The following is a 24,795-nucleotide window of genomic DNA, read 5'->3' as shown; positions in this document are numbered from 1 at the left end:
AAAGTGAAGCTGTTCTTTGGTTTCCTCCTAGCCATGTCACCAAGGTTGGCTATGTTCCTAAAAAAGTAGAAGCAGTTCTCTCCATATGCCACCCTCTCCTAGGCCTAACGTTAGGCCTAGGGATGGTAATGACTCTCTTTTAGCCCTAGAGTGTACTACATCCATTGCTGACTCCCATAAACCCTACCCACATCTTTATAAATAGTTCCCTTATTAAATTCCTCTCAGAGTTCCCATTGTGGCGCAGTGGAAATGAAGCTGGATAAGAACTATGAGGTTGCGGGTTCAGTCCCTGGCCTCACTCAGTGGGTTAAGGATCCAGTGTTGCCGTGAGCTGTGGTGTAGGTTGCAGACACGGCTCGGATCTGGCGTTGCTGTGGCTATGACGTAGGTCGGCAGCTGTAGCTTCGATTAGACCCCTAGCCTGGGAACCTCCATTAAAAAAACAAACAAACAAAAAAAGCCCCCCCCAAAAAAACCGTTCTTCTCAAATAAGCCAGTTTGAAAGTGTCATCTGTTTCCTGACAGAACTCTGACTCACATGCAGCCTCGTGGGGCTGTTGTGGGGACCTCATGAGAGGACAAACGTAAAGAACTTGGCATCCTGCCTAGTACATTACAAACAGTCACCAAGTGTTGACTACTACTGTCATTATCAGCACTGCTGTTATTACTCTATCATGTTATCTACACCACCTGGGTGTGTTTGGGAGACCAAGAAATTCAGAATTCTGGAGAGCTTTTACGAATTTTCATAGTGCTTCAAAAACATGTTTCAAATGAAAATATATTCATTGCTAATCAATCTCAATACTTAGAAAGAGCAAGAGGACCTTAAGAGCGAGTGAAAGACCCATACGAGACATACAGGATTTCCTGGACTGTAGTTTCTTGTGTAAACACACTTCAGAATTCATTTCCTGTAAACTGACCTCCTGACACCACTCTCAAACCAGCATAGTAAAAATGTCCATAAAGTTAAACAAATTGTTGGGACTTGGGTTCATGAAAAGAATGGATTCTGAGGCAAATTCAGTAACATAAAAGTCCTTGGGTCATGTGGAAATGCATCTTCATCAACCTTATTCATTGATCATGACACAGGCAAGTGTCACTGACAAATTTCTCATCAAAATCCTATTAAAGGCCTACTTAACCTTTCACCTTACCTCATCCTTTATATCTTCTTGTTGTTGGGCTGTGAAGATCTCCATTGCAGCCATGAGTCTCATCATTAACTCATCCACTGTTGTGTTACCTAGCAACATATAGAGATTGTCAAAATTTACATTATCAAAGTTAGTATAAAATGGAAAGTCATTGTAAAATTAATCAGTAAGGAATAACTACAGTCTAAAAAATTACAGACTAGCATTCTAATACTTTCATGTTTTCACTGAAAAGTTTCATATTTTCAATAAGAAAGTAAAGCAGCATACTGCCAGTTGAAAGTTCAGAATATTTAGGTTTGAGGGAAGAGTTTCTTAATAAGAACGATTTTTAGCACTATAAGAATAATATCTAAGTCAAGAGGATCAAAATATCTTTCAAGTTAGGAAAATCTATCCACCTAATAATACTAGCAACAACTACCATTTCTTTAGATGCCAATGATTAAGCTAAATGATATCATATTTAATCTGTACAACAATTCTCTGAAGGTGTCATTATGATTTTGCTTTTAAAGAGAAGGAAAATGAGCCTTAGAGAGCTCAAGTAACCTACTAATGAAGGTCAAGTTGGTTACGTGATGGGGCCAGGATTTGAAACCATATGAGTCTGATGCAAAAGCCTGTCTTTGCCACCTCAATATACTTTACCTAGAATTATCTCCAATCACTAAAACTTCTTTGTAAAAGAAAAACAGTAATTCAATTTCTTAAAAAAAAAAAAAAATTCTTTTTTTTGCCCAAATTGTATTTCCCCGTCAGCTGTTTTCAAATAACTATGCTATAAATCTTTATGGGGGGGGGTAGAGTGTTTGATTTTCCTGAAAGCTATTTTATCCCCTGTCCAAGTCCATAATAAACAAATATTGCACATATATGCTTGTTATTTGCAGTGGATCCATCAACAAGAGAGAAATTCATGAAAATACATGAAGATGTGGCAATTTTTTATCTTCTTTTTAGCCTACAGGCAGAAGAGTCTGTCTCCAGGGTCTGAGAAGGTGTCTCCTTGTCCCCTTAATGCAAAGGCCACCAATGAGGCAACAAAGAGCAAGCATCCTTGTGGGTATCCTCCCAGAGGACAATGGTATGACTAACCTGATCTTCCAGTGGCCCTTTCACAATTTTCCTCATGACCACTGGCAACATGGTGCTAGGGAGCAGCTGTGGTTCTTAGCCAAAGAAATGATCTAATTTGTTCATGTCAGCACTACTCCCTCAATAAATAAGCTAGAGACAAAATATTATCTTGGTGTGGTATCACGTTACTGAGAAAGCAGAATTGGTTTTGTAGTCAAGAATTCTAACCCTAGTTCTGCTACTTATAACTGTCTGATCTAGTACCTAGAAATTGTCTAGTACATGACAAAGGCTTAATAAACATTCACTTAGTAAATGAACAAATGAGGGGAGGAGGAGTAACTAGCTCTCTAAGGATCAATTTCCTTATCTGCAAAATGAAGATATTACCACCTCTGTAAGGTTCTTAGAAGGACTAGAGATAATGTAAGGTGCCTGGTCCACACTTACAGAGTCACTGGTAGTTATTACTAATAGATATAGCAAATGGCAGGCAAAAAATTTAAGAGTACCTTCAACACAGATGTCATTGCTAGGCAAATCTTTGGGTTTGCATTTGTTATTTGTAAGCTGTAGGGACTAAGAGTCATGAATACTTTATGGAGGGTACTAGAATCATCAATGGGAAAATACTATAATTGTACAGGTGACCACACACTCACTGGTCATTAATTTTCAGGCTGTAAGCAACTACTTATCAACTGTGCTTTAGCCTTAACTATAAGGACTCACTGCTACAACGGACTTGAAGGCACTTTACACCTAATCCCTTACTGATCCAAGATGGAGAAAGGTACCAGCTAATGTGGTTCAGGGAAAATTTGTTTTCTATAGCCTGTTGCAACAGAACCTCTTTATACTCTTAAAACTAATGAGATCACCAAAGAATTTTTGTTTATGTGGGTTATAGTTATCAGCATTTACTGTGTTAGAAATTAAAACTGAAAATATCTAAAACTTATTTATCAATTCTTTTAAAAGTAACAATAGACCTATAATCTGCTAATGTATGAAAAACAATTCTAGGTTCAAATGAAAAAGTTTAGTGAGAAGAATGACATTATTGTAATATTTTTGCAAATTTCTTTAATGTCTGGCTTAACAGGACACAACTGAATTCTCATATTTATATCTACATTAAACCAGTTACAATGTGTTGTCTTGGTCGAAATTTATGAAGCAATATGAGGAATATTTCAATAGATAATCTTCTTTAATACACCCAAACTGACAAGTGGAATTTTCTTAGGTATGTGAGTAATTTGAAACCATATTAATGAACTTACTGTACTTTGTTATACTAAAATCTACTGGTCTATCTTGCCCATTGAATGGATCTTTTGCCCATGCATGATTGTATAATATCATGCATTGGTCACTTGGAGAATACTGGCTCACTGAGCTACGCACTTCTTCTGAATGTTGATACAGCTAATTTTATGATATTAAAAATCACACTTGTTAACATCCCCATTGATGTTACCAGAGAAGAATTTATGCTGTCAATCTCAAATGGTGAAGGATATAACTTTTTTGCTTAAAAACTCAAATTTTATTATTGGCAGCAAATGTCAATTCCTTTTCTTTTTTCTTTTTGTCTTTTTAGGGCCGCGCCCGTGGCATACGGAAGTTCCCAGGCTAGGGTTTGAATTGGAGCTGTGGCCGCAGCCTATGCCACAGCCACAGCAACACCAGATCCGAGCCATGTCTGTGTCCTACACCATAGCTCATGGCAATGCCAGATCCTTTAACTCATTGAGCAAGGCCAGGGATCGAACCCACAACCTGATGGATACTAGTTGGGTTCGTTACCACTGGGTCATGATGGAACTTCAGTTCTTTTTCTTGAAGTAAGACTCGCTATGTTCATTCTGGAGAAATGTGTGCCCACTATGTCACAGGAATTATAAATAGGGTTATAATTTAATAAAAAATTTTAAGATGCACATACATGGAGGTGAAAAATGTGACTATTGGTACAGTTTTGTACCATGGCCTTGGTTTGTGCTAAAGTGCCATTAAAAAAAAAAAAGCACCAATTTTGTGCCACCAGTGTAAATGTTAACACAGTAAAAAAGGCCAAAAAAAAAAAAGAAGTCTATTGCTATTATGAAAATATTTTTGACCTCTTAGATCCCCTGAAAGGGCCTAGGTCCGGGACCTCCAGGGTCCATGGACTGCACTTTGAGAACCACTAGTTATCGTACTATTGCCTCTGACAGGGAAAACAGGAATAAAATATTATCTTCATTATTCATCTACCCTATGTATTTTCCCCCTGTAGGTCTTAACATTGTTTATGAAACTGAATGCTCTAGTTATAGAGAAAACATAAAATACCTGAGGTTTTGTTTTATTTGAGTTTTAAAAGCACTAGAATTTACACTTCTTCCTCTGTTACATTATCTGCTATAGAACTTTTGACTTAAATAGGGGCAGAAATTAAGTATCTTGGACACAAGATTTAGCTTGAAGCACTTGAAACATCCTTTTCCCTGTGGTGGAGGGTAGATACACTGTTTAAAATTTAAGCTTTCTTTGCCATGAATAAAGTAATATTTTATACTAATCCTTAAGGTACATTGGTAAGGTTAAAAAAATTACTCATTTTTTTTGGGTAAAGAAAGTGCACTGTGATTAATTTGACAGGCATCCTACAGCTTCACGCCTTAGGGTTATATTCTAGACATGGATTCACACAAATGAGAAACAAGTGCCACTGTGAACAATTCAATTCATAATATCTAGTCACTCTTTTTTTTTTTTTATTACTAAAGATAAGGATTTCCTTCAACCAATCAACATTATAGCAAGGAATCAATAGATGTCATATTTGATGACTAAATTGCTAGTTTAGAAAATTCAGCAATTCTGAACATTTAACATGATTATCCTATGTCTCAAGGGCTCTGCAATTTTATTAAGATGTTTCTGTTGGATATTTTATTTTTCATAGCACCTATACTTTTTAAATATATTCTTCTTCAGGATGCTCTATATTTTAAAACACAAAGATATTCACCAGTACAGAGAATTATTTTCAGCAACAGTGAGAAACATTAAAGATTATCACACATTCAAGGAGATACTCTACTCCTCTTGCAACATGTACTTTACCTTGTATCACATTTAACACTTCATTAGATGATCGTTTTCCCATAATAATCAGAAAAAGTGGAAACTGATCTGTTTTTTGAGTCCGAATGGTTTGAGCAACAACACTGCCAAAGTGTCTATTGCACATTGTCAGAAATCTAAAATGAGACAAAATCCAAAGTTTCATTTCAGAGTTTAATAAATTTACCAGCACCCCAAGAAAAAACTCATTGTTTTATTATAATTAGATAGTCTGTATGATGTAAAAATCTTCCTATATTAAGTTTTCAACTATATCATGAATGATATGGAAATGATTATTTTACAGAAAAGCAGGCAGTACACCCTAGGTGCTGATTGGGGCTAATAACATAGGGTTCTTATCATGTGATGATTCTTATCATTCTTAACATGCAGGCTATACTACCCTAAACTATGAGAAAAAACAAACAAAATGAATTTTAAGAGGAAAGAATTTCTTAAAGAGGATAAATACCATGTGGTAAAAGTTGCAATGACCAGCATCACCACAGTTTAAACAGGATTTAGCAACATTTTCACAAGTTCTTAGAATCAAGAATTGTACTTTGGAATTACGTTTTCTCCAGTAGGAGCAGGTCTTCTAGCTTCATACTTAGTATGGGATAAAAATAATAATTCTAAGCTTTTGACCAAAAAAAGCTCAGAGATATTAGCATACTGAAGTCTAGCATTAGTATTCTTAACACGATCTGGAATAAATGAAAAAACTGATAAAGCTTTTCTCTTCTATTAGAGGACTGTTTGAAATTAGCATTTCTTTCAAGAGAAAAGGGTAGCTTATGATATGTTTTCAGATCTGATGGTAAAAAGTAAATGTCATAATAATAATGAATTATGAAAGACCAAATGCAAATATAGAATGCTTTAATAAGATCCAATTTAATAAAGTCTGTAAAAATAATGGACTTTTAATAACACAGGTCACAAAAGGCAAAACAGTGGAAATTCTGGGGACTAGCCACTGGTACTGGCTTATTAATTCTTAATTATGTTCATGAAAGGCAACTTAAATCGTGTGTTTTCTTATGCCTTATGATAATATTTCAGGTAACAACTCCTCTGAAATGTATGTTCTTAGCTGATGAGCAAAGTCCTGTCGTCACATGCATTAGAAGGTAAATCTATTTGAAAAGATAAACGGCATTAAAATGTCATGTGTTCAGATTCATTTGATAACCAAATTCAAAACAGAATCAAACCTCTTAATTTTTAAAGCCAATATATTTCTTGTCTATAGAAATTCATCTCAGAAATTTAGGTTGAGTCCTCCACAAAACCTATGCTGTGACTACTGAATGCAGGGTCACTAGAACTGTTGGCAAGAGTGTCAAGACAGGTTAGCACCACTGCAATAAGTTCATTGGGAGGTAGGTCCATATACACATTTAGAGTAGCTCTAACTAGACCCTTTGACAATTTGAAACGACAAGGCCTTAAAAAACCCATTGTTGGCCATGAAATATCAGTGCCCCCATGAAAATTCAGATCTTCACATTCCACAACTATTAAGGGATAAAAGGTGCTCAAGTAGCCTAAGCCTCCATACCAGATTTCACACACACACAGCTGTAATTCGTCCATGGAGATGTGTAGATCAGGGGACCTGAAAGTTAGGATCTCATTTTTCTTTCTGCTTCTTACTAAAATAGTTGAAGCCAGTCTTGACCCTGATCTGACCACTGGCAACCTCTGAAATTAAAGATGTCAAAGAACAGTTGGAATGCCATTTCCTACAAAAGGGAGGAAATAAGTCCTTGTTGCTTTCACACCAATGGATTAAGTGGATATCACACAGTAGATGCCCATCACAGCACTAGCTTCACAAGCGATATTAAATACTACCTAAACAGGAGGCCCCCAAAAAGGGAAGGAAGGAAAGAAGCCAGGAAGGAAGGAAGAAAAGAAGGGAGGCAGACAGGCAAGTTGGCTTAGTGGTTTTAAGAATTTGATTTCAAGACAATTTTGTCTGGAAACTGTGTACATCCCAAACTCTTTTTGTGAAAGTGAGCTAGAAAGGAAAATAATTATGAAAATGTAAGTATCTTACTAGGCGTAAGTTATATATAACATAAATTTCAAAACTACACAAAACATATTCAAGGGAGGTATAGCCTTCAGTGTCACATCATCCATTAAGTTATTCAATTACTATAAAAAAACAACGCGATCAGTTTTCTCCTGGGTATTGGCAAATCATTCTAACATTTTGGAAGCAGCTGAGAAATACAAAGGGACATAGAGCCAGCTGATCTAGTGGCCTTAACTAACAATTCATTCTAATCAAAGAGCGACTTTGTTAAAATTTTAATTAATCTGATTAATATTCCTAAGATCTGAATCATGTTTACTTTGAGATTTCAAGTTTCAATCCCTGAGAGTCTGTAGGGCCAACAGATAGCCCCAAATTTAAAAATTCCTTCTTGTCACTCCTTCCACTACAATTTATAAGAACTTCACAACACAAATATTAAATTTTTTCATGGCTAGGAGGCTTTGCTTCATTCTCTCAAGATCATTCTCATTACAAAGTTACCATTCACAGCACACTACCAGCAGCAAAAACCTACCTCAAAACATTAGAGCAAAATCAGACATGGGGAAAAACAAATTGTTTTAAGAGGAAGAAAACATCGTTTTCATAATTGTGGTATTGTCTTCCTTCTGAAGACATAAAAGTGTGCCACAGTACACCCAGAGGCAGCATCCAACTTGCCAATCTAACTGCATAAGGTCTTCAGAGTCAGGGGTCATGAAGGGATAAACAATTTCTATGGCAACTGGATTCCTACAATCTCAAAACCAAAGAAAGCAATGGCAACAGTTCTGTGGCAAGAAGAAACGGCTTTTTTTTTTTTTTGATTATAAAATATTTTAGTAAGTTAAGCAACATACTCGTCATAGACCTACTTGAGGTGGAATAACATTTGATTATTGGCGTTCCCATCGTGGCTCAGTGGTTAACGAATCTGACTGGGAACAGTGAGATTGTGGGTTCGATCCCTGGCCTCGCTCAGTGGGTTAAGGATCCAGCATTGCTGTGAGCTGTGGTGCAGGCCGCAGACGCAGCTCAGATCCCGAGTTGCTGAGGCTGTGGTGTAGGCTGGAGGCTACAGCTCTTATTAGACCCCTAGCCTGGGAACCTCCATATGCTGCGGGTGCAGCCCTGGAAAAAGGCAAAAAGGCAAAAAAAAAATTTTGATTGTAAAGTAAATTTTGAATAGATGTTTTAAGCATACATATAAATTCTCTATGAGTTTTTGTATTGCATACATCGCCTTGAGTAATGGATTTTAAAAAAATTTTATTGGAATACAGTTGATTTACAATGTTGTTAGTTTTAGGTATACAGCAAAGTATACCTAAAGATTCTTTTCCCACATAGGTTATTACAAAATATTGAGTACAGTTCCCTGTGTTATACAGTAGGTCCTTGTTGGTTATCAGTTTTATATACAGCAGTGTATACATGTTAATTCCATATTCCTAATTTATCCTGCCCTTTCATGTCTCCCTTTTGGTAACCATAACTGTGTTTTCTATGCCTGTGAGTTTGCCTGTTTTGTAAATAGGCTCATTGGGTCACTGTATTACTATTTTCTTTTAGATTTCACATAGAAGATATCACATGATATTTGTCTCTTTCTGACTTACTTCACTTAGTATGATAATCTCTAGGTCCATCCATTTAGTGCAAATGGCATTATTTCATTCTTTTTTATGGCCGAGTAATATTCTACTGTATATATGTACCATACCCATTTTTTAAAAAAGTTTTTATTATGATCGATTTACAATGTTCTGTCAATTTCTGCTGTACAGCAAAGTGACTTAGTCATACACACACACACACACACATATATATATACAAACACACATTCTTTTGCTCACATTATCCTCTACCATGTTCCATTCCAAGTGATTAGATATATAGGTCCCTGTGCTGTACAGCAGGATCCCATTGCTCATCCACTCCAAAAGCAACAGTTTTCATCTACTAACCCCAGTACCACATCTTCTTTAACCATACCTCTGTCAATGGACATTTAGGTTGCTTCCAAGTCTTGGCTATTGTAAATAATGCTGTTATGAACATTGGGGTGTGTGTATCTTTTTGAATTATGGTTTTCTTCAGATATATGCCCACGAGTGGGATTGCTGGATCACATGGCAGTTTCAGTTTTTTAATAAACCTCCATACTGTCCTCCACAGTGGTTATACCAATTTACATTCCCACCAACAGTATAGAGGGGTTCCCTTTTCTCCACACCCTCTCCAGCATTTATTGTTTGTAAACTTTTTTTTGGCTGGGAGTGGGGAGCTGTAGCGTGGAGTGGCCTGATGTGAGATTCCAGTTCCCAGATTAGGGATTACATCTGGGCTGCTGCAGTGAAAGAGAAGAATCCTAATAACCAGACCACCAAGAACTCACAGTTTGTAGACTTTTTGATGATGACCATTCTGCCCAATGTGAGGTGATACTTCATTGTAATTTTGATTTGCATTTCTCTAATAATTAGGGATGTTGAGCATCTTTTCATGTTTTTTTTTTTTTTTTTTTTTTGTCTTTTTGCTATTTCTTGGGCCGCTCCCTCAGCATATGGAGGTTCCCAGGCTAGGGGTCCAATCGGAGCTATAGCCACCGGCCTACACCAGAGCCACAGCAACGCGGGATCCGAGCCGCGTCTGCAACCTACACCACAGCTCACAGCAACGCCGGATCGTTAACCCACTGAGCAAGGGCAGGGACCGAACCCGCAGCCTCATGGTTCCTAGTCGGATTCGTCAACCACTGCGCCATGACGGGAACTCCTCATGTGTTTTTTGGCCATCTGTCTGTTTTGGAAAAATTTCTATTTAGATCTGACCATTTTTTGATTCTTTTTTTATATAGAGGTGCATGAGCTATTTGTATATTTTGGAAATTAATTCGTCAGTTGCTTCATTTGTAACTATTTTCTTCTATTCTGTGTTTTTGTTTTTTTTTTCCCATTTTGTTTATGGTTTCCTTTGCTGTGCAAAAGCTTTAGTGGCCTAGAAATTACCTATGGAGTTTATTCAAAAGGCAAGTTCATCCCTCCATCCCCTTGAGATTCTGACCCAAAAGATCTGGGGTAAGGCCCAGGAAACTGCCTTTTTAATAAGGTGCCAACACCACCTCAGGTAATTCTGATGCAAGTGGTTAATGGAACACACTTTGAGAATCACTGCTTTTAGGAAATGGGACTGCTTTCCTTGAAAGGCTTTAAGCTCTCTCTGAAGGCAGTTCTTAAAGAAGGTGTCCCTCAAATGTTTTGGGCAATGGTAGCTTCATTGGGCTAAGTGTCTAGTGTCCTGAGGTGATGATCACTTTGAAGAAGTTAATTCCCACTTGCTTCATTTGTATAGGGAGCTGCAACATAATGTGAGACTCAAGTCTGTGAGCTCCAGGGATAGAGGAAAAACAAAGCAGTGACGGGTAGGGTGCAAAATTAAACAGGGTAGTTAGGGCAAGTCTTCCTGAAGAGTTGATATTTGATCAAAGACTCAAAAGAAGTAAAGGAGGGAATGGAATACATATCTCTGGGATGAGAATTCCAGGCAGAGAGCATGGCAAATACAAAGACCTTAAAGTTGGAGAGTAGTATTGGGCATATTTGGAAGGTGACAAGAAGGTAGTAAAGCAGAAGCAGAATTAAGCATAAAAGATAAAATTGATAATTTTGACTATTTTTACATGGTAAAAAACACCATAACTAGGCCAAAAGATAAATGATGAAGAGGAGAAAAAAATTCTGAATTTCAAACCACAGAAAAAGGGCTATATTTCCCAAAATATAAAGAACTCTTACAAAACAATAAGGAAATGACCAATAAACAATACATAAAGACAGCTTCCAGAAATGGAAACAGTAAAGGCTCATAAACGTGTGAAAAGATATTCAAAACAAGTCATAATGAGTTAACTCCAAATTACAGCTACAGTATGAAACAATTTTTCATCTGTCAGATTAGTAAAGATAAAAAAATTTTGGTAACACCCTGCACTGGCAAGGCTATAAGGAAAAAAGTAACTACTTGTACACTGCTAGTAGGAGTGAAATTGGTAGCAACTCCCTGTGGACAATTTGCCAGTGTCCATTAAAATTAAATATGCATACAAACGTTTACCCTAGCACTCCTACAATTGGGAATTTAGTCTACAAACATATTTTCAGTTGGAAACATATATGCATAGTTATTTACTATAAAGACTGTAATGGCAGAAAATTGGGCATAACCCAAATGTCAACAAATAGGATCTGGTTAAATAAATTATAGTATCTTATGGAACTCCAAGGAATATTAAGTATCCATAAAACAGAAAGAGTTCTTTACAAACTGATACGAGATATCGTTTATGATACAACATTAGGAGTTCCTGTCATGGCACAGTGGTTAACGAACCCGACTAGCATCCATGAGGATGCAGGTTTCATCCCTGGCCTCGCTCAGTGGGTTAAGGATCTGGCATTGCCATGAGCTGTGGTGTAGGTTGAAGACATGGCTTGGATCCCGCGTTGCTGTGGCTGTGGTGTAGGCCAGCAGCTACAGGTCCGATTGGAGCCCTAGCCTGGGAACCTCCATATGCAATGGGTGTGGCCCTAAAAAGAAAAAAAAAAAAAAAGATACAATGTTAGTATGAAAAGCAGGGTGTTAATGTTTACTATTTGTGTAAAACTGAGGAAAAGTTTGTATGTTAGCTTTATAAATACAAAATAATCTCTGGATGGATAAACAAGGAACTTATGACATTGCCTCTGGGAAGGGTAACTTACAGACAAGGATAAGTAGGAGACTTCATTATATATCTTTCTATGTTTTTTGAGTTTTGATTAATGTGACTATATTATCTAATCATTAAATAAGCAATGAATTTGAAAGTAGGATACCAAATCTCTTACAAAAATAAAAAATATTGCATGCAACCCCAAACTTTGAACAAATCTTAATCTCATCTGTTTATTTCTTAGCAGTCTTCTGCTCAAATATAATTTTTCCTTTTTGTGGTAATCATTGCCTAATTGGATACAGATTTTTAGCCTTCTATACAATAGTAATGAGCCAGAATGCTAAATGGTTGAATAATATTCCATTGAGTATATGTATATGTTGCCATATTCATAACTATTTACTTACAGATAGATTTTTCTTTCTAGTTTTTTTTTATCATTATAAATAATACTGGGAGAAATTATTTTTATTTATTTTATTTTAAATTAAAAAAATTTTTTTTTTTTGTCTTTTTGCCATTTCTTGGGCCACTCCAGTGGCATATGGAGGTTCCCAGGCTAGGGGTTGAATGGGAGCTGTAGCTGCCAGCCTGTGCCAGAGCCACAGCAACGCAGGATCCGAGCCGCGTCTGCAACCTATATCACAGCTCACGGCAACGCCGGATCCTTAACCCACTGAGCAAGGCCAGGGATCGAACCTGCAACCTCATGGTTCCTAGTCAGATTCGTTAACCACTGTGCCACCACAGGAACTCGGGGATAAATTCTTGAAATATTTCCTTAGAAAAAAAAGACTGTTGGTGAAGTGGAATTACAGGGTAAAAAGGCATAGAATCAACAGATAAATGAATTAGGAAGATGTGGTATATATACTTAATGGAATACTACTCAGCCATAAAAAGGAACAAAATAATGCCATCTGTGGTAACATGGATACAACTAGAGTTTCTCATACTAGGTGAAGTAAGTCAGAAAGAGAAGGACAGATATCATATGACTATCGCTTACACGTGGAATCTAAAATATTGCACCTATCTACAAAACAGACTCACAGACATGGAAAATAGACATATGGTTGCCAAGGGGGAGAGAGAGGGAGTGGGCTGTAGTGGGAATTTGGGGTTACTAAATACAAAATATTACATTTAGGATGGATAAACAATAAGGTGCACGGGGAATGACATGATGGAATATGAGGGAAAAAATAAACGTATATGTATGTATGACTGGGTCACTATGCTGTACATCAGTAACTGACACAACATTGTAAATTAACTATACTTTAAAAGAAATTTAAAAAAAGAAACCAAAAAAGAGTTATTAAAGAGTACTAGATAAAGGTTTAAAAAAAGGTATAGAATCATTTAGTGGCTAGTGGTACATATTTTCCAATTTTCTGTGCAAATACAAATACTATACGCATGTCAGAGAACACAGTCAAACTAAAGGCTAATTTAAGAAAACACGGGATGAGATTTTGGGAAGATTTAATCTGAAAAGCATCTTTCACCTGTCTACCTGGTTTAAGACTACTCAGTAACAGTAAACTGTTAAATTGTCTCAACAGATTAGTAGTGAGAGTTTTAAAATAAATCGAAATATCTCCTTGTTGTCATCTATAATCACTTATGTCTAAAGGCTTTGAGGCACTTACAGTTTAATGACAGTGCTGGGACTAATTTGTACTAATTTTTTTGAGGGACAATAATCAAAAATAGATAATTAATTGGCTGTCTTTTTCTCACCATTAGTAAGAACACAAACATTTATTCAAAGTACCTTATTTTATTTTTAAGTTGAGAGAGGTAATAGAGAACACCTAACCAAAGAGCTTATCAAAAGGAGAAATTCCTTCTCTAGCAATGCAAAGAGAAGATTCATTTTCCAGCGGCTGTACAAAAGAGCAAATTTATGTAAAATGTCAGATACTCTTTCTTCTGTGCCTTTTACTAACTGATAGGTGTTTATGAGGGCCTATGAAATATACAAGGATAAGACATGGTTTGTGTCCTTAAGATAACAAAGAATATTTTGCGTTTGATAAATCAACAGCCCCAAATAGGAAACATAATCAGATGTATAGATTTAGTGGTTCAGATTAAGTGCTGGGAAAAAAAATCAGAGAAAGGAATGGGAGCTTAGAAGTCAAGGAGAGCTTTCTATTCCAAGATGGTGCTCCTGGACAGCTATTGGGAGAATCATCTCTTATTCACCTCTGCATTCCTAGCACCTACTGCCAAACAGTATATTTGCTGTATGAAGCAGTTCATGCTTCAGTAACCTTTATCTCCACCATGACAATGTTGACCACACAACTTCCTTTTCCTCTTCCAAATACTTTGCTGAAAACAGTTTAATTAAGACAGTTGGTGTGAATTATCAAGGCTAAGGCCTCTTTCAGTATGCTTCTACTTTAATAGGTCATTTGGTTGCTCAAAATAGCAGGTATTGGTTCACAGGTTCACGAGGCTAAGCTTCCCTCCTGATTTTAAGCATACTGATGTTTTTCACATAATTTCATCCTGTTACCACCCACTGACTGAAAATATGGCTTAGAAGAGATGTAAAACATCCAAATATTAACATATTAGAGAAAGCAGAAATTATTGCAAGCAGCATAATACTGTGGGAAGAACAAAGACTCTAGAGTCAAATAAATCTGATTTTTGTCACTTACTAGTTTTTTCTATGGATAACAATCTTTCTCAGCCTTAGTTTTCTCATATATAAGTTGAAGGTAATGATACCTGCTTTTGGAATTGGTCTGTGGATTAATCAATATTACTTCTTTTTTCTCCATGTTTCAGAGTCAAAATAGATGTTTGATTCCTCTTCCCTTGCCCCCCCCTCCCCAAATTATGGATAGGGTAAAATGTTGCCTAAAATAAGTTATAACAGCAAATCTCAGACTCTTATCGGTCAATAAGAAGTCATACTTAATAGCATGCCTGGCACTGTATTATACTGCTGTGTAAATTCTATAGAATCATCTTAAGATCATGCCCTACTCTAAGGTAGAGATTGAAGTAAAGATGTGTATATATATATATATTTGCACTATGTTCTCTGATTTTTTTCCACCTGCAAAATCTGGAGACTGTGTTTTTATTATTATATAAAATTTGTTTGGCATTATTATTATATAAAATATTTTCAGAGTTCGTTGGCTTCTCTTGAAACCCTGACATTTATACACAATTTTCTTATGTATTTGAAAAGAACTATTATTCTAATGGATTTTTTACAAGTAAGAGAGCATTAGTAGAAATCTTATACACAGGAGGAAAGTCTTTAAAAGATAAATAACCAACAGCACACAGTATTAGCACTTTACTCACTCATCAAATCTTTCAAGCAAGAATCAATTATAACTTGACAAAGGCTCATTTGAGACAGCTGATGTTTGATAGAAAGAGTTGAATGGATAGGTTTACTACGTAGGCTTTTCCTCTAAGCTCTATACCTGTTACGAGTTAAATCATGAAAAAGGAATATTTAAGGACCATATTCCCATACAACTACCATTACTGAAAAAAAATTTAATACAAAATCCTCTATTTTTGCAGGGGATTTATATAAGAAACATCTATTCAAAATAATCTATCTTATATAAAACAAAAGTAGAAAATAATTGGTTATTGTTTTACATTTCTTAATGATTCTCAAGTAGAATATCATGTAATAAAATTCTCCCTTAAATTTAGGGCCAGGAAATTCTGAGCTGAACTATTAGGCTTCCTCTTATCAGACAATGAGAATTTTAAGCTTATTTATTTATTTATTTTTACTCAATGAATTTTATTACATTATAGTTGTACAATGATCATCACAACTGATTTCACAGCATTTCCATCCCAAACCCCCAGCCCGCCCCCGCACCCAACCTGTCTCATTTGGAAACTGTAAGTTTTTCAAAGTCTGTGAGTCAGTATTTGTTCTGCAAAGACGTTAATTGTGTCCTTTTTTATTTTTGTCTTTTTTATCCTTTTCTAGGGCCACTCCCTCGGCATATGGAGGTTCCCAGGCTAGGGGTCAAATCGGAGCTGTAGCCGCCGGCCTACACCAGAGCCACAGCAACACAGGATCTGAGCCGTGTCTGCGACCTACACCACAGCTCACGGCAATGCCTGAACCTTAACCCACCGAGCAAGGCCAGGGATCGAACCTGCAACCTCATGGTTCCTGGTCAGATTCGTTAACCACTGCACCATGACGGGAACTCCACTGTGTCCTTTTTTAGATTCCACATGTAAGTGATAGAATTTGATGTGGGTGTCTCACTGTCTGACTGACTTCACTTAGCATGATAATTTCTAGGTCCATCCATGTCGCTGCAAATGCCATTTTTTTTCCTTTTAATGGCTGGGTAATATTCCATTGTGTATATAGACAATGAGAATTTTAAACAGCAAACTGTAAACTCTACGGCCTAGTACCTGGCACATAATAGAAACTCACTAAGTATGCAGTGGATGGATAAATGAATGAGGATATGCTATCACATTTCCTTTTTCTCCTTCAGCTGCCAGAATTACAAAGCTGAATTCATTATTTATGTACAAAACTTAGCTTGAGTTTATTTTTAAAAAATCAGGTGGTGAGACTGTCTCCAGTAACATTCAACTGCAAGGCACTGGCATATAGAGAAGATAACTTGTTGGGTTCAACAATGAGTGCAATGAAGGCAGACAGAGACAAGGGAGTTTATAAAGTATTACAAGGAAGTGATAATGACAGACCTTCAAATTTAAATAGGACAAGGAGGGAAATGAAGACTGGACACAGGAAAGGGTGGATGGAGTGAATTGGTGAAGTCAACAGATTGAAGGGCACGATGAGATTATAAAATTTTAGCACCAGCAATACGTGAGTAAGTGAGTAGAATACAAAGTGTTGGTCAGACCCAGATGTTTGAAATTAAAATATATGGGGGTGATACAGTTTCTATTGATGACCACATCTAAGTGTGGTAAATAAAGCTGAACATGTCTGTAGTCTGAGAAAATTATCAAGAATGTTAATAGGAGTACAGTTGATAAGGAGTTAAAGTACCATTTATGAGTGATAAAATTTGGAAGAGTTAATAGGCAGAATCCGAACTTCCAAAGATCTTTCAATCAACTGCATTAGCACAGAATGGCAGAGATCTGATTTAATAACAACTCAGACACAGCCCATTCTGAGCCACCCCATATCTGAAAAATTGCTAAGGGATTTTAGCTGACTCCCTCGGTTCAACAGGAGCCAATAGTAAAATTACGGAATAGACTTAAGCATAGTACCAGAGAAATTTCCTCTGAAGCATTATGCTCAATTCTGGGTCCCTTTAGAATAGGCTACGTCTAGACACCCTATCACATGAGGAATAATGGAAGAAATACATATACTTGGTAAGAAAACCCAGAAAATTGGGGCAGACAAGATAGCTGTGGTTAAACCGATAAAGGACTACAATGCAGAAGAGAAATCAGGCTTATTCCAGGTAATTCCAAGGCCAAAACTAGAACCAAATGGTAGAAAGTTGCAGAAGCTCTCTCTGGGAAGAAGTTCTGTAGAAAAAAAAAACATTTACCAGCTTTTAGAGCCGCTCAAAAATACACTACCTTTTGAAGCTTTCATTTCTCTGTCCCTAGCAATATTGAGGTAGAGATTGCAGTAACATCAACTAGACATATTATAGGGGAAAATGCCTGCATAGTTTCAAATTGGATGTTAACTAAGAATGCTTCTAACCCCCCACTCTGATTTGATAAGTTCCATGCTTATTTGTTCCCTGAGCGAAAGATCCTTGTCTTGTATCTCCCTAAGGCTTTGCACATAGTTATTTTAAAAAATTTTTTGTTGTTAAATAAGCCAGCCTGAAGAAGTATTTTGTAGCAGAAGTGCACAAGTAGATTTAGGATTTATATCTGGTACAACATTTCTGTGACTTTGGGTAAGTTACAGAATTTCTCTGAGCCAAAAATAGTTTCCTCACAGGTGAAACTGAACCTTTGCCATTTACCTTGCAGAACGGCAGTTAAATGAGGGGTAATTATGTATACAGAGTGAGGATTAAATGAGTTCATACACAGAGTGTCTGATACATAGGTGGGGCTTAATTAATGATTGCTACTGTTATGCACCTTTTAAAAAAAAGCAGTAGCGTTAGTCTTTTTTTTTTTTTGGTCTTTTTGCCATTTCTTGGGCTGCACCTGCAGCATGTGGAGGTTCCCAGGCTAGGGGTCTAATCGGAGCTGTAGCCGCCGGCCTACACCAGCCACAGCAACGTGGGATCCGAGCCACATCTGCAACCTATACCACAGCTCACGGCAATGCCGGATCCTTAACCCACTGAGCAAGGGCAGGGACCGAACCCGCAACCTCATGGTTCCTAGTCGGATTTGTTAACCACTGAGCCACGACGGGAACTCCTAAGTAGTGTTAGTCTTGATCTTAGCTATTGATACTCTGTCAGCAGAAGCTCCCATCACAAATGGCAAAAACTTGAAGGATAGTTCCAAGGGGAGGAAGATGCCTTTACTGGTCATAGAGGTGGAAAATAACCATGGCTTCCTTGGCTACACCCAATTAGGGTCACTCTGGCTGGATCACAAGCTGGCAAGGGAAATATGGTATAATTTACTTATAAACTTTACTAACATTTATTTTTTAAATGAAATCTTGCTTACCTCTCATTTTTCTTTTGAAAACTATTGTGTTAAAGTCATCAAAAATCCTAGAATTTTAGAGATAAAAGTTCTAATAGCGTCAGTAACCCCCCAGCTTTCATAGAAGAAAAAAAAAAATCCAGAAATGTTATACGATTTGCCTAATAATCTCCTTTTTGTCATAATCCCAGACTAAGTCTCACCCCTTAATTGCCCTAAATTTTACGACTGATGTATGATTGTTTGCATAAGCAGTGAGGAAACAGTTATATTGAAAATCAGTCTTAAGAATGGCAACTGACATATTTAAATGTGAATATAGGTTTTGCTTTAAGAACAAATAAGTAATACTTACAAAGCTTTCATAATAGCCAAATAATAAATTTTTGTTTCTATGGCTGTTAGTTAAGTAACTTATTTGGGAGAAGCTGAGAACCTCCAATACCTTATTTGATACTGGGACTGGAAACGTAATTTCTCAGATTGAGACAGAACATCTTTATTGTTCATATAAACTTGCCTCATTCTTTCCTTAGTTGAGATCTGTAGAGAAGCATGTTAAAAAGGATGTTTTGGGTAATAATCACATGTTGAGGAAAGGAAAGACACAGGGGAGACAATTTAGGAGGATTTTAAAAATTGTTGCTGTGGCTACAGCCTGAGTCAGCCAACAGCAGGCAAATTCACATGCGGCTTTAAAAAAAACATCTCTTATTTGCGAATACTGTAATACTCTCACTTCTATTACTATAATGCAATCAAGTACAAAGATCAAACATATGCTGAAGGAAAGGATACCAAGTCTATTCCCTAACAAACTATCTAAACACATGAGAAAGAGGACTCTGCTTCGCTCTCCAATTGCAGATTAACAGTCAGTTTTTGGTGGTATATTTGGCAAATTTGATCATTAGGATTATTGGGCACTAAAACAAACTTCTTTGAGCATCTATACAGACTGACAGGCAAATACTGGAAAAATGCCAGAGGAAGTAGTTTCTATAGGTGGTCTTACATGACTGAACTAACACGTTTCTTTTACAATTTCTCTCAGTGTTTTACTACCACTATTTATGAAAGAGAGAAAATGCTACCAATTTAAATGGCACAGATGATGAGATTAGCAAAAAATGCTTCACCAACCACCATGAATACAAAAATTATCAACACTGACAAAACAGATAAGAAAACAAATCTCTTGCGATCTTATCAATTTCAGGAAAAAAGAAAAGCAAAAGATATGATGGGGTATATTACTTTTAAAAATATTTTATTTTGGAAATGTTTTACTTTTAGAATTTGTTTCATTAGATAACTCATAGTTTGCATTCTATATAAACACTGGATCAAGTGCCTCTGGCAGTCATATTTATTTTAATCTGTATATCCTAAAATACGAGGACAATTAGCTGTTGGGAATGAATATTTGCACAGAACTATATATACATCAATTGCAGGGAGTCACAGAACAGGTAAGGATGTGGCAACACAGTACAAAGGGGCAAAGGCTTGGTGCGAAGCTCAAACTTTGTACGTCTTGAAAAGGCCATGATTCTTTTAATACCGATTCTGAAAATCAAGATCCCTAGAATATGCAAAGCGCAGTGTTTAGGACAAACACTGAGAGTAACAAGAAAAGCCTAGTGCATAAGGAAAACTGGATTTGATAAAACACTCAATGTTGTTCTTCTGGACTGTCTTGTCAACAGTATCACCTTGTTTTGTTCTTTTCTAACCACAGTTTCCGTGTGGACTGTGAAAACAGACAACTGGATCAAAGTTAAATACGTATTTCTTGACTAGCACGAATTAGGTTAACTCCAAGGAAAAAATTTTTTACACAAACGCTTGATTTAGAGATAATACATGCACCACCAGGTCGTTATGATTATAGCAGTATGTAGCAGTATGGGAAGTATCCAGTCAGAGTAAAACAAACAAAAAAAAAACAAAAAAAACTTGTAAACTGATAATTTAAAATTATCTCAAAGAACACTTTTAAAAGGATAATTATCTATTATTACAAGAGTAAAGGATGTATCATAAACAGTTTAGCCATCATCTATATACAGACTGGCTTCTTCTCAATTATAAGAGGCCATCACCTTTATCCTTTCCCTCTTTTCCTTCCTTTCGGTACCATTAGGAAACTATTCACAAGTGCACCCTTGGACAATGCTGAGCAGTAATTATGACTTGTTGACAAAGAGATATGAACAATTACTGAGCCCATTTTGAAACCCTACACTAATAAAGTCATTAGATGCTGCCCTTGCCATGATCCTTCTAAAAGCTTCTGAAGTTACAAGAACACACGGCATTGTTTGCAGGGACAATTGCTGCTGGCAGAACACAAACCTTGAGTTAAACCATGCTGCAAATTGATCTTGACATTCTGTTAAGACCGCCACTAAAAATCAAAAGCAGAGGAGAAAAGGAGAAAATGAGTGGGTAGGATGTAATCATGGAACAGGAGGGGTTCCTCCTCACCTTCTCTCCTCCCTCTTCACAAAACAAACCAGGGAGAAAATGACAAACTCTCCTGGTGTTTTGGAACCTTTATTTTAAAGCATTAATTAAGCCTTGACCTGGGATGTTTAGGATTGCAATACATTTCCTTTACAAGTATTGGAAGGAAAATGTGTCACAAAGGAAAATAAGAAGTTTGGGGGAAATTATATGGAAATCTGCCATGAAGGCTCTCTGGAAGCCTTAGTACCCTGACCACAACATGTCCATCTGTTTTATCAGCTACTTCTGCAGAATCCATATCTGCTCCTAGGGTAGCAGCTGGAAATTAACACTCCTTGTGTCTCCCATGTGGACCCCACACCTGGGCTATATTTGCTGGATCAAATGGAAGTGTAGGGTTGGAGTAATGTGGTCAGCTAGGCTTCAGCCAAGCATGAACCAGTTAGTAGTTTGGAATTCAGAGTAAGCCACTGTGAATATGGCTAATTATTGAAATAGAAAGTGCAGGCAAAGACGGCCTACTGATAATAAGAGATTTAAGCCAATTAACTCTGCCAAAGATTAAGTAATATGGAAAACTATCACTTGAGTTTTAAGGCTAACAAGTCCCTGTCAGCACAGCAACATAAGTCTACAGTGACCTGAAATACTGCACCCAAGGGCATTAAGTTCAAAAGCTAATAATGACAGGCAACAGAATTCTGTCTGTGAACACTAGTACTGTGTATGGAAACTTAACACAATGCTATGTACATTATATGCAACCTGTGTAACTTAGACACCGTCAGCAATTCCCAGGGAACTACTGCAGCTACTCTGAATATTGCTTAGAAATAGTGTGCAATGTTTGATTTAACACTTTGTAGCATGTACACTGATGTGTGAAACATTCTCACCTGAGAAACTTAACTCATTTTTTAGCACCCATAGCTGGATGATTACTTAGTTGGCATTATCCGAGTCAAATGTTTAAATTTTCTAGAATTAGCTAATTTAAAGCAATATCTATACAGGATGTATGAAGACATTTGCCATGGGCGCCTTCCTGTTCAAAACAAGTGATATCCATTAACGCACTTATTACTGGTTAATATTGGTGGTTTATGGCGCCATATACGTTATATGGCTTTCCTTGATGAAGCAACTTCAGTCAAGAACCTGCAGCTTAGCACCAATGGCACTCGTGTGCCAATGTTTCCATGCACCCAGTCTCAAATAGATGTAATAGAGGTAAGCAAATATAACACTTATTGTGCTAGTGTTTTATATAGTTCTATCTATATTTAATTCTGATGGTGCCCAAATGGACCTATGCCTAGCTTCTTGGCATAGTTCACCAAGGAGCTGGTGCAGCATTCTGGTCCTATGACATGTTTAATCAATGCTGCCACCAATGCAGAAGGCTCAGAGCACCATCTGAGAGGGTCCAATGTGAGAGGCCCAATGTGCTTTAGGGGTATCACAGAGACCTGGAGAGTCTGGGGAAGAAACCTTGGAATTACTGGATAAACTCATCTTTGTTGGAATTCATTACTTTTTCCAGATGGACAGCAGATGCCTATGGCACATGAGCATAGGCCACGATAGTCCAGTGCTACAGGGCCAGCAACAGATGAGGACTAAACTCAGTCTGGTTTAGTCATTTTTTAGTTCATTCTGCAAGGAGAAGGCTTTTGAAGGATTTTACTTTATTAGCCCTAATAATAGATGTGGGAGAAATCACACAATGAGAGGGACAGAACAGCATTTCCAATGCTCTTTCCACTACCCAAGCTAGTCTCTCTTATCCATTATGTTTCAGTAAGCCTATTAGAGATTACTTGTTTACTTATCAAAATAACACTTATTTTTTAAAAGGCACTTTAATGCATTGAGATTACAGACAAAGCTCCCTTGAGAAGCTGATAACCTAGCAGGAAGACAGGCAATAAACATTCAATATAATGAGAGCCAATAGTACTAGTTAGTATAATGATATTATAGGAGCATAGAGAATGTGCATTTTTATCCAGATTGAGGCAAGACAAGAACAGAAGGAGGCAAGGCTTCCTAAAGGTGAAACCTGTTCTAAATTTTAAGAAATCATTCTTTCACAGACCAAGCATTCATTCACTAAGAATATACTATGCTAAAAATAATTTTATTGTATTAGGTAAATCCAAGATTTTTTTTTCTTTTTTTTCTTTTTCTTTTTTTTTGGTCTTTTTCGGGCTGCACCCGCAGCATGTATGGAGGTTCCCAGGCTAGGGGTCTAATCGGAGCTGTTGCTGCTGGCCTATGCCAGAGCCACAGCAATGCCAGATCCGAGCTATGTTGGCAACCTATACCACAGCTCATGGCAGCACTGGATCCTTAACCCACTGAGCGAGGCCAGGGATCAAACCCACAACCTCATGGTTCCTAGTTGGATTCGTTAATCACTGAGCCACAACGGAAACTCCCAAGATGTTTTTCTATATGTTACACATCTCTAAGAGTACTTGATCTCTGCAACACTGTCTGCCTATCAGTACATGCCGACACCAGGGTGAATCACTAACAGAACAACATCTTGGGGTCTGTCCATCCCAGTGCTTGGCCTTAATCCTTAATTTGGTTCGGATCATACAAGATTATATTAGTTGGCCAACTCCACCTATTTTTTTATCTCCTCCACAGCTCAGATAGCTAATTACGAGGTTTAAAATACCAATACCCTTTTGTAAGAATAGCAAATATCTGCAACCTAATAAACTAGGAAAGTTGTTAATATAAAAATTTCTGAGTAGAAAGAGTGAAATTCTATCATCACCTTCTGTGTGTCATCTCTTTCAAGTCCTTCCCTGGCTTGCTCAGATAAAATAACTCAGTGTGAAGTTCCTCTATACTCCCAAAGCACACTGAACATATTTCACATTACATACTGGCTCTTATGTCTGTTTTCCTTACTGGACTGTGAGTGTTTTGAACATCAGCACCGTGTCTTTCTCAACGTTCCATCCTCAGTGCATAGCACCATTCCTAGTTCATATCAAACATTCAGTAAATGTTTACTCAATGAATAAAGATGAAGGAATATATACATTTCTTAAGGTATTTTAGTCACTTCCAGAGTGATTCGCAGGATCTCTGTTTACTATTATCTGTCTGTTTTTAGTTCTTTCATTTACAGGTATATCCTACTGTTTCTATCAGGATTATTGTTTAATCGGATATTTGGGAAATTATACCCTCTAAAACCTCTGAAGACTAACAAGGGCTTTCTATCTACTGCTTTAAGAAAGAATGGCAGCCAACAAGACTATATAGAGTTTTCTAAGAAACCTCCACTTAGATATACAATACTGAAATTATAGGCAACATCCTTAGATGGAATTAGATGTATACATTCACTTGCTAAATGCTTATTGAGTTTCTTTCTCCTAGAATTTTGTAAAGTGCCTTGTTTAATGAGGCAAATAAAATGAATAAGTCTTTCCAGGAGTTCCCTGGTGGTTCAGTAGGTTAAGGATCCAGTGTTGTCACTCCTGTGGTTCTGGTTACTGCTGTGGCGTGGG

General features: G+C 37.0%; 1 protein-coding gene across 1 annotated transcript in view; it reads right to left on the bottom strand.

Moving 5' to 3' along the window:
* FAF1 (Fas associated factor 1) overlaps positions 1-24,795 on the bottom strand; it is a 428,908-nt gene that overhangs the window by 84,825 nt on the left and 319,288 nt on the right. The window contains exons 14-15 of the mRNA XM_047789144.1: positions 5,367-5,503; positions 1,170-1,258 (exon numbers count right to left, since the gene is read on the bottom strand). Of these exons, the coding sequence (XP_047645100.1) occupies positions 1,170-1,258; positions 5,367-5,503 (226 nt within the window). The remainder of the gene's footprint in view (positions 1-1,169; positions 1,259-5,366; positions 5,504-24,795) is intronic.

The sequence above is a fragment of the Phacochoerus africanus genome, chromosome 8, assembly GCF_016906955.1.
Source record: "Phacochoerus africanus isolate WHEZ1 chromosome 8, ROS_Pafr_v1, whole genome shotgun sequence".
Taxonomy (NCBI): Eukaryota; Metazoa; Chordata; class Mammalia; order Artiodactyla; family Suidae; genus Phacochoerus; species Phacochoerus africanus.
This window is presented reverse-complemented; position numbering and strand designations above follow the sequence as displayed.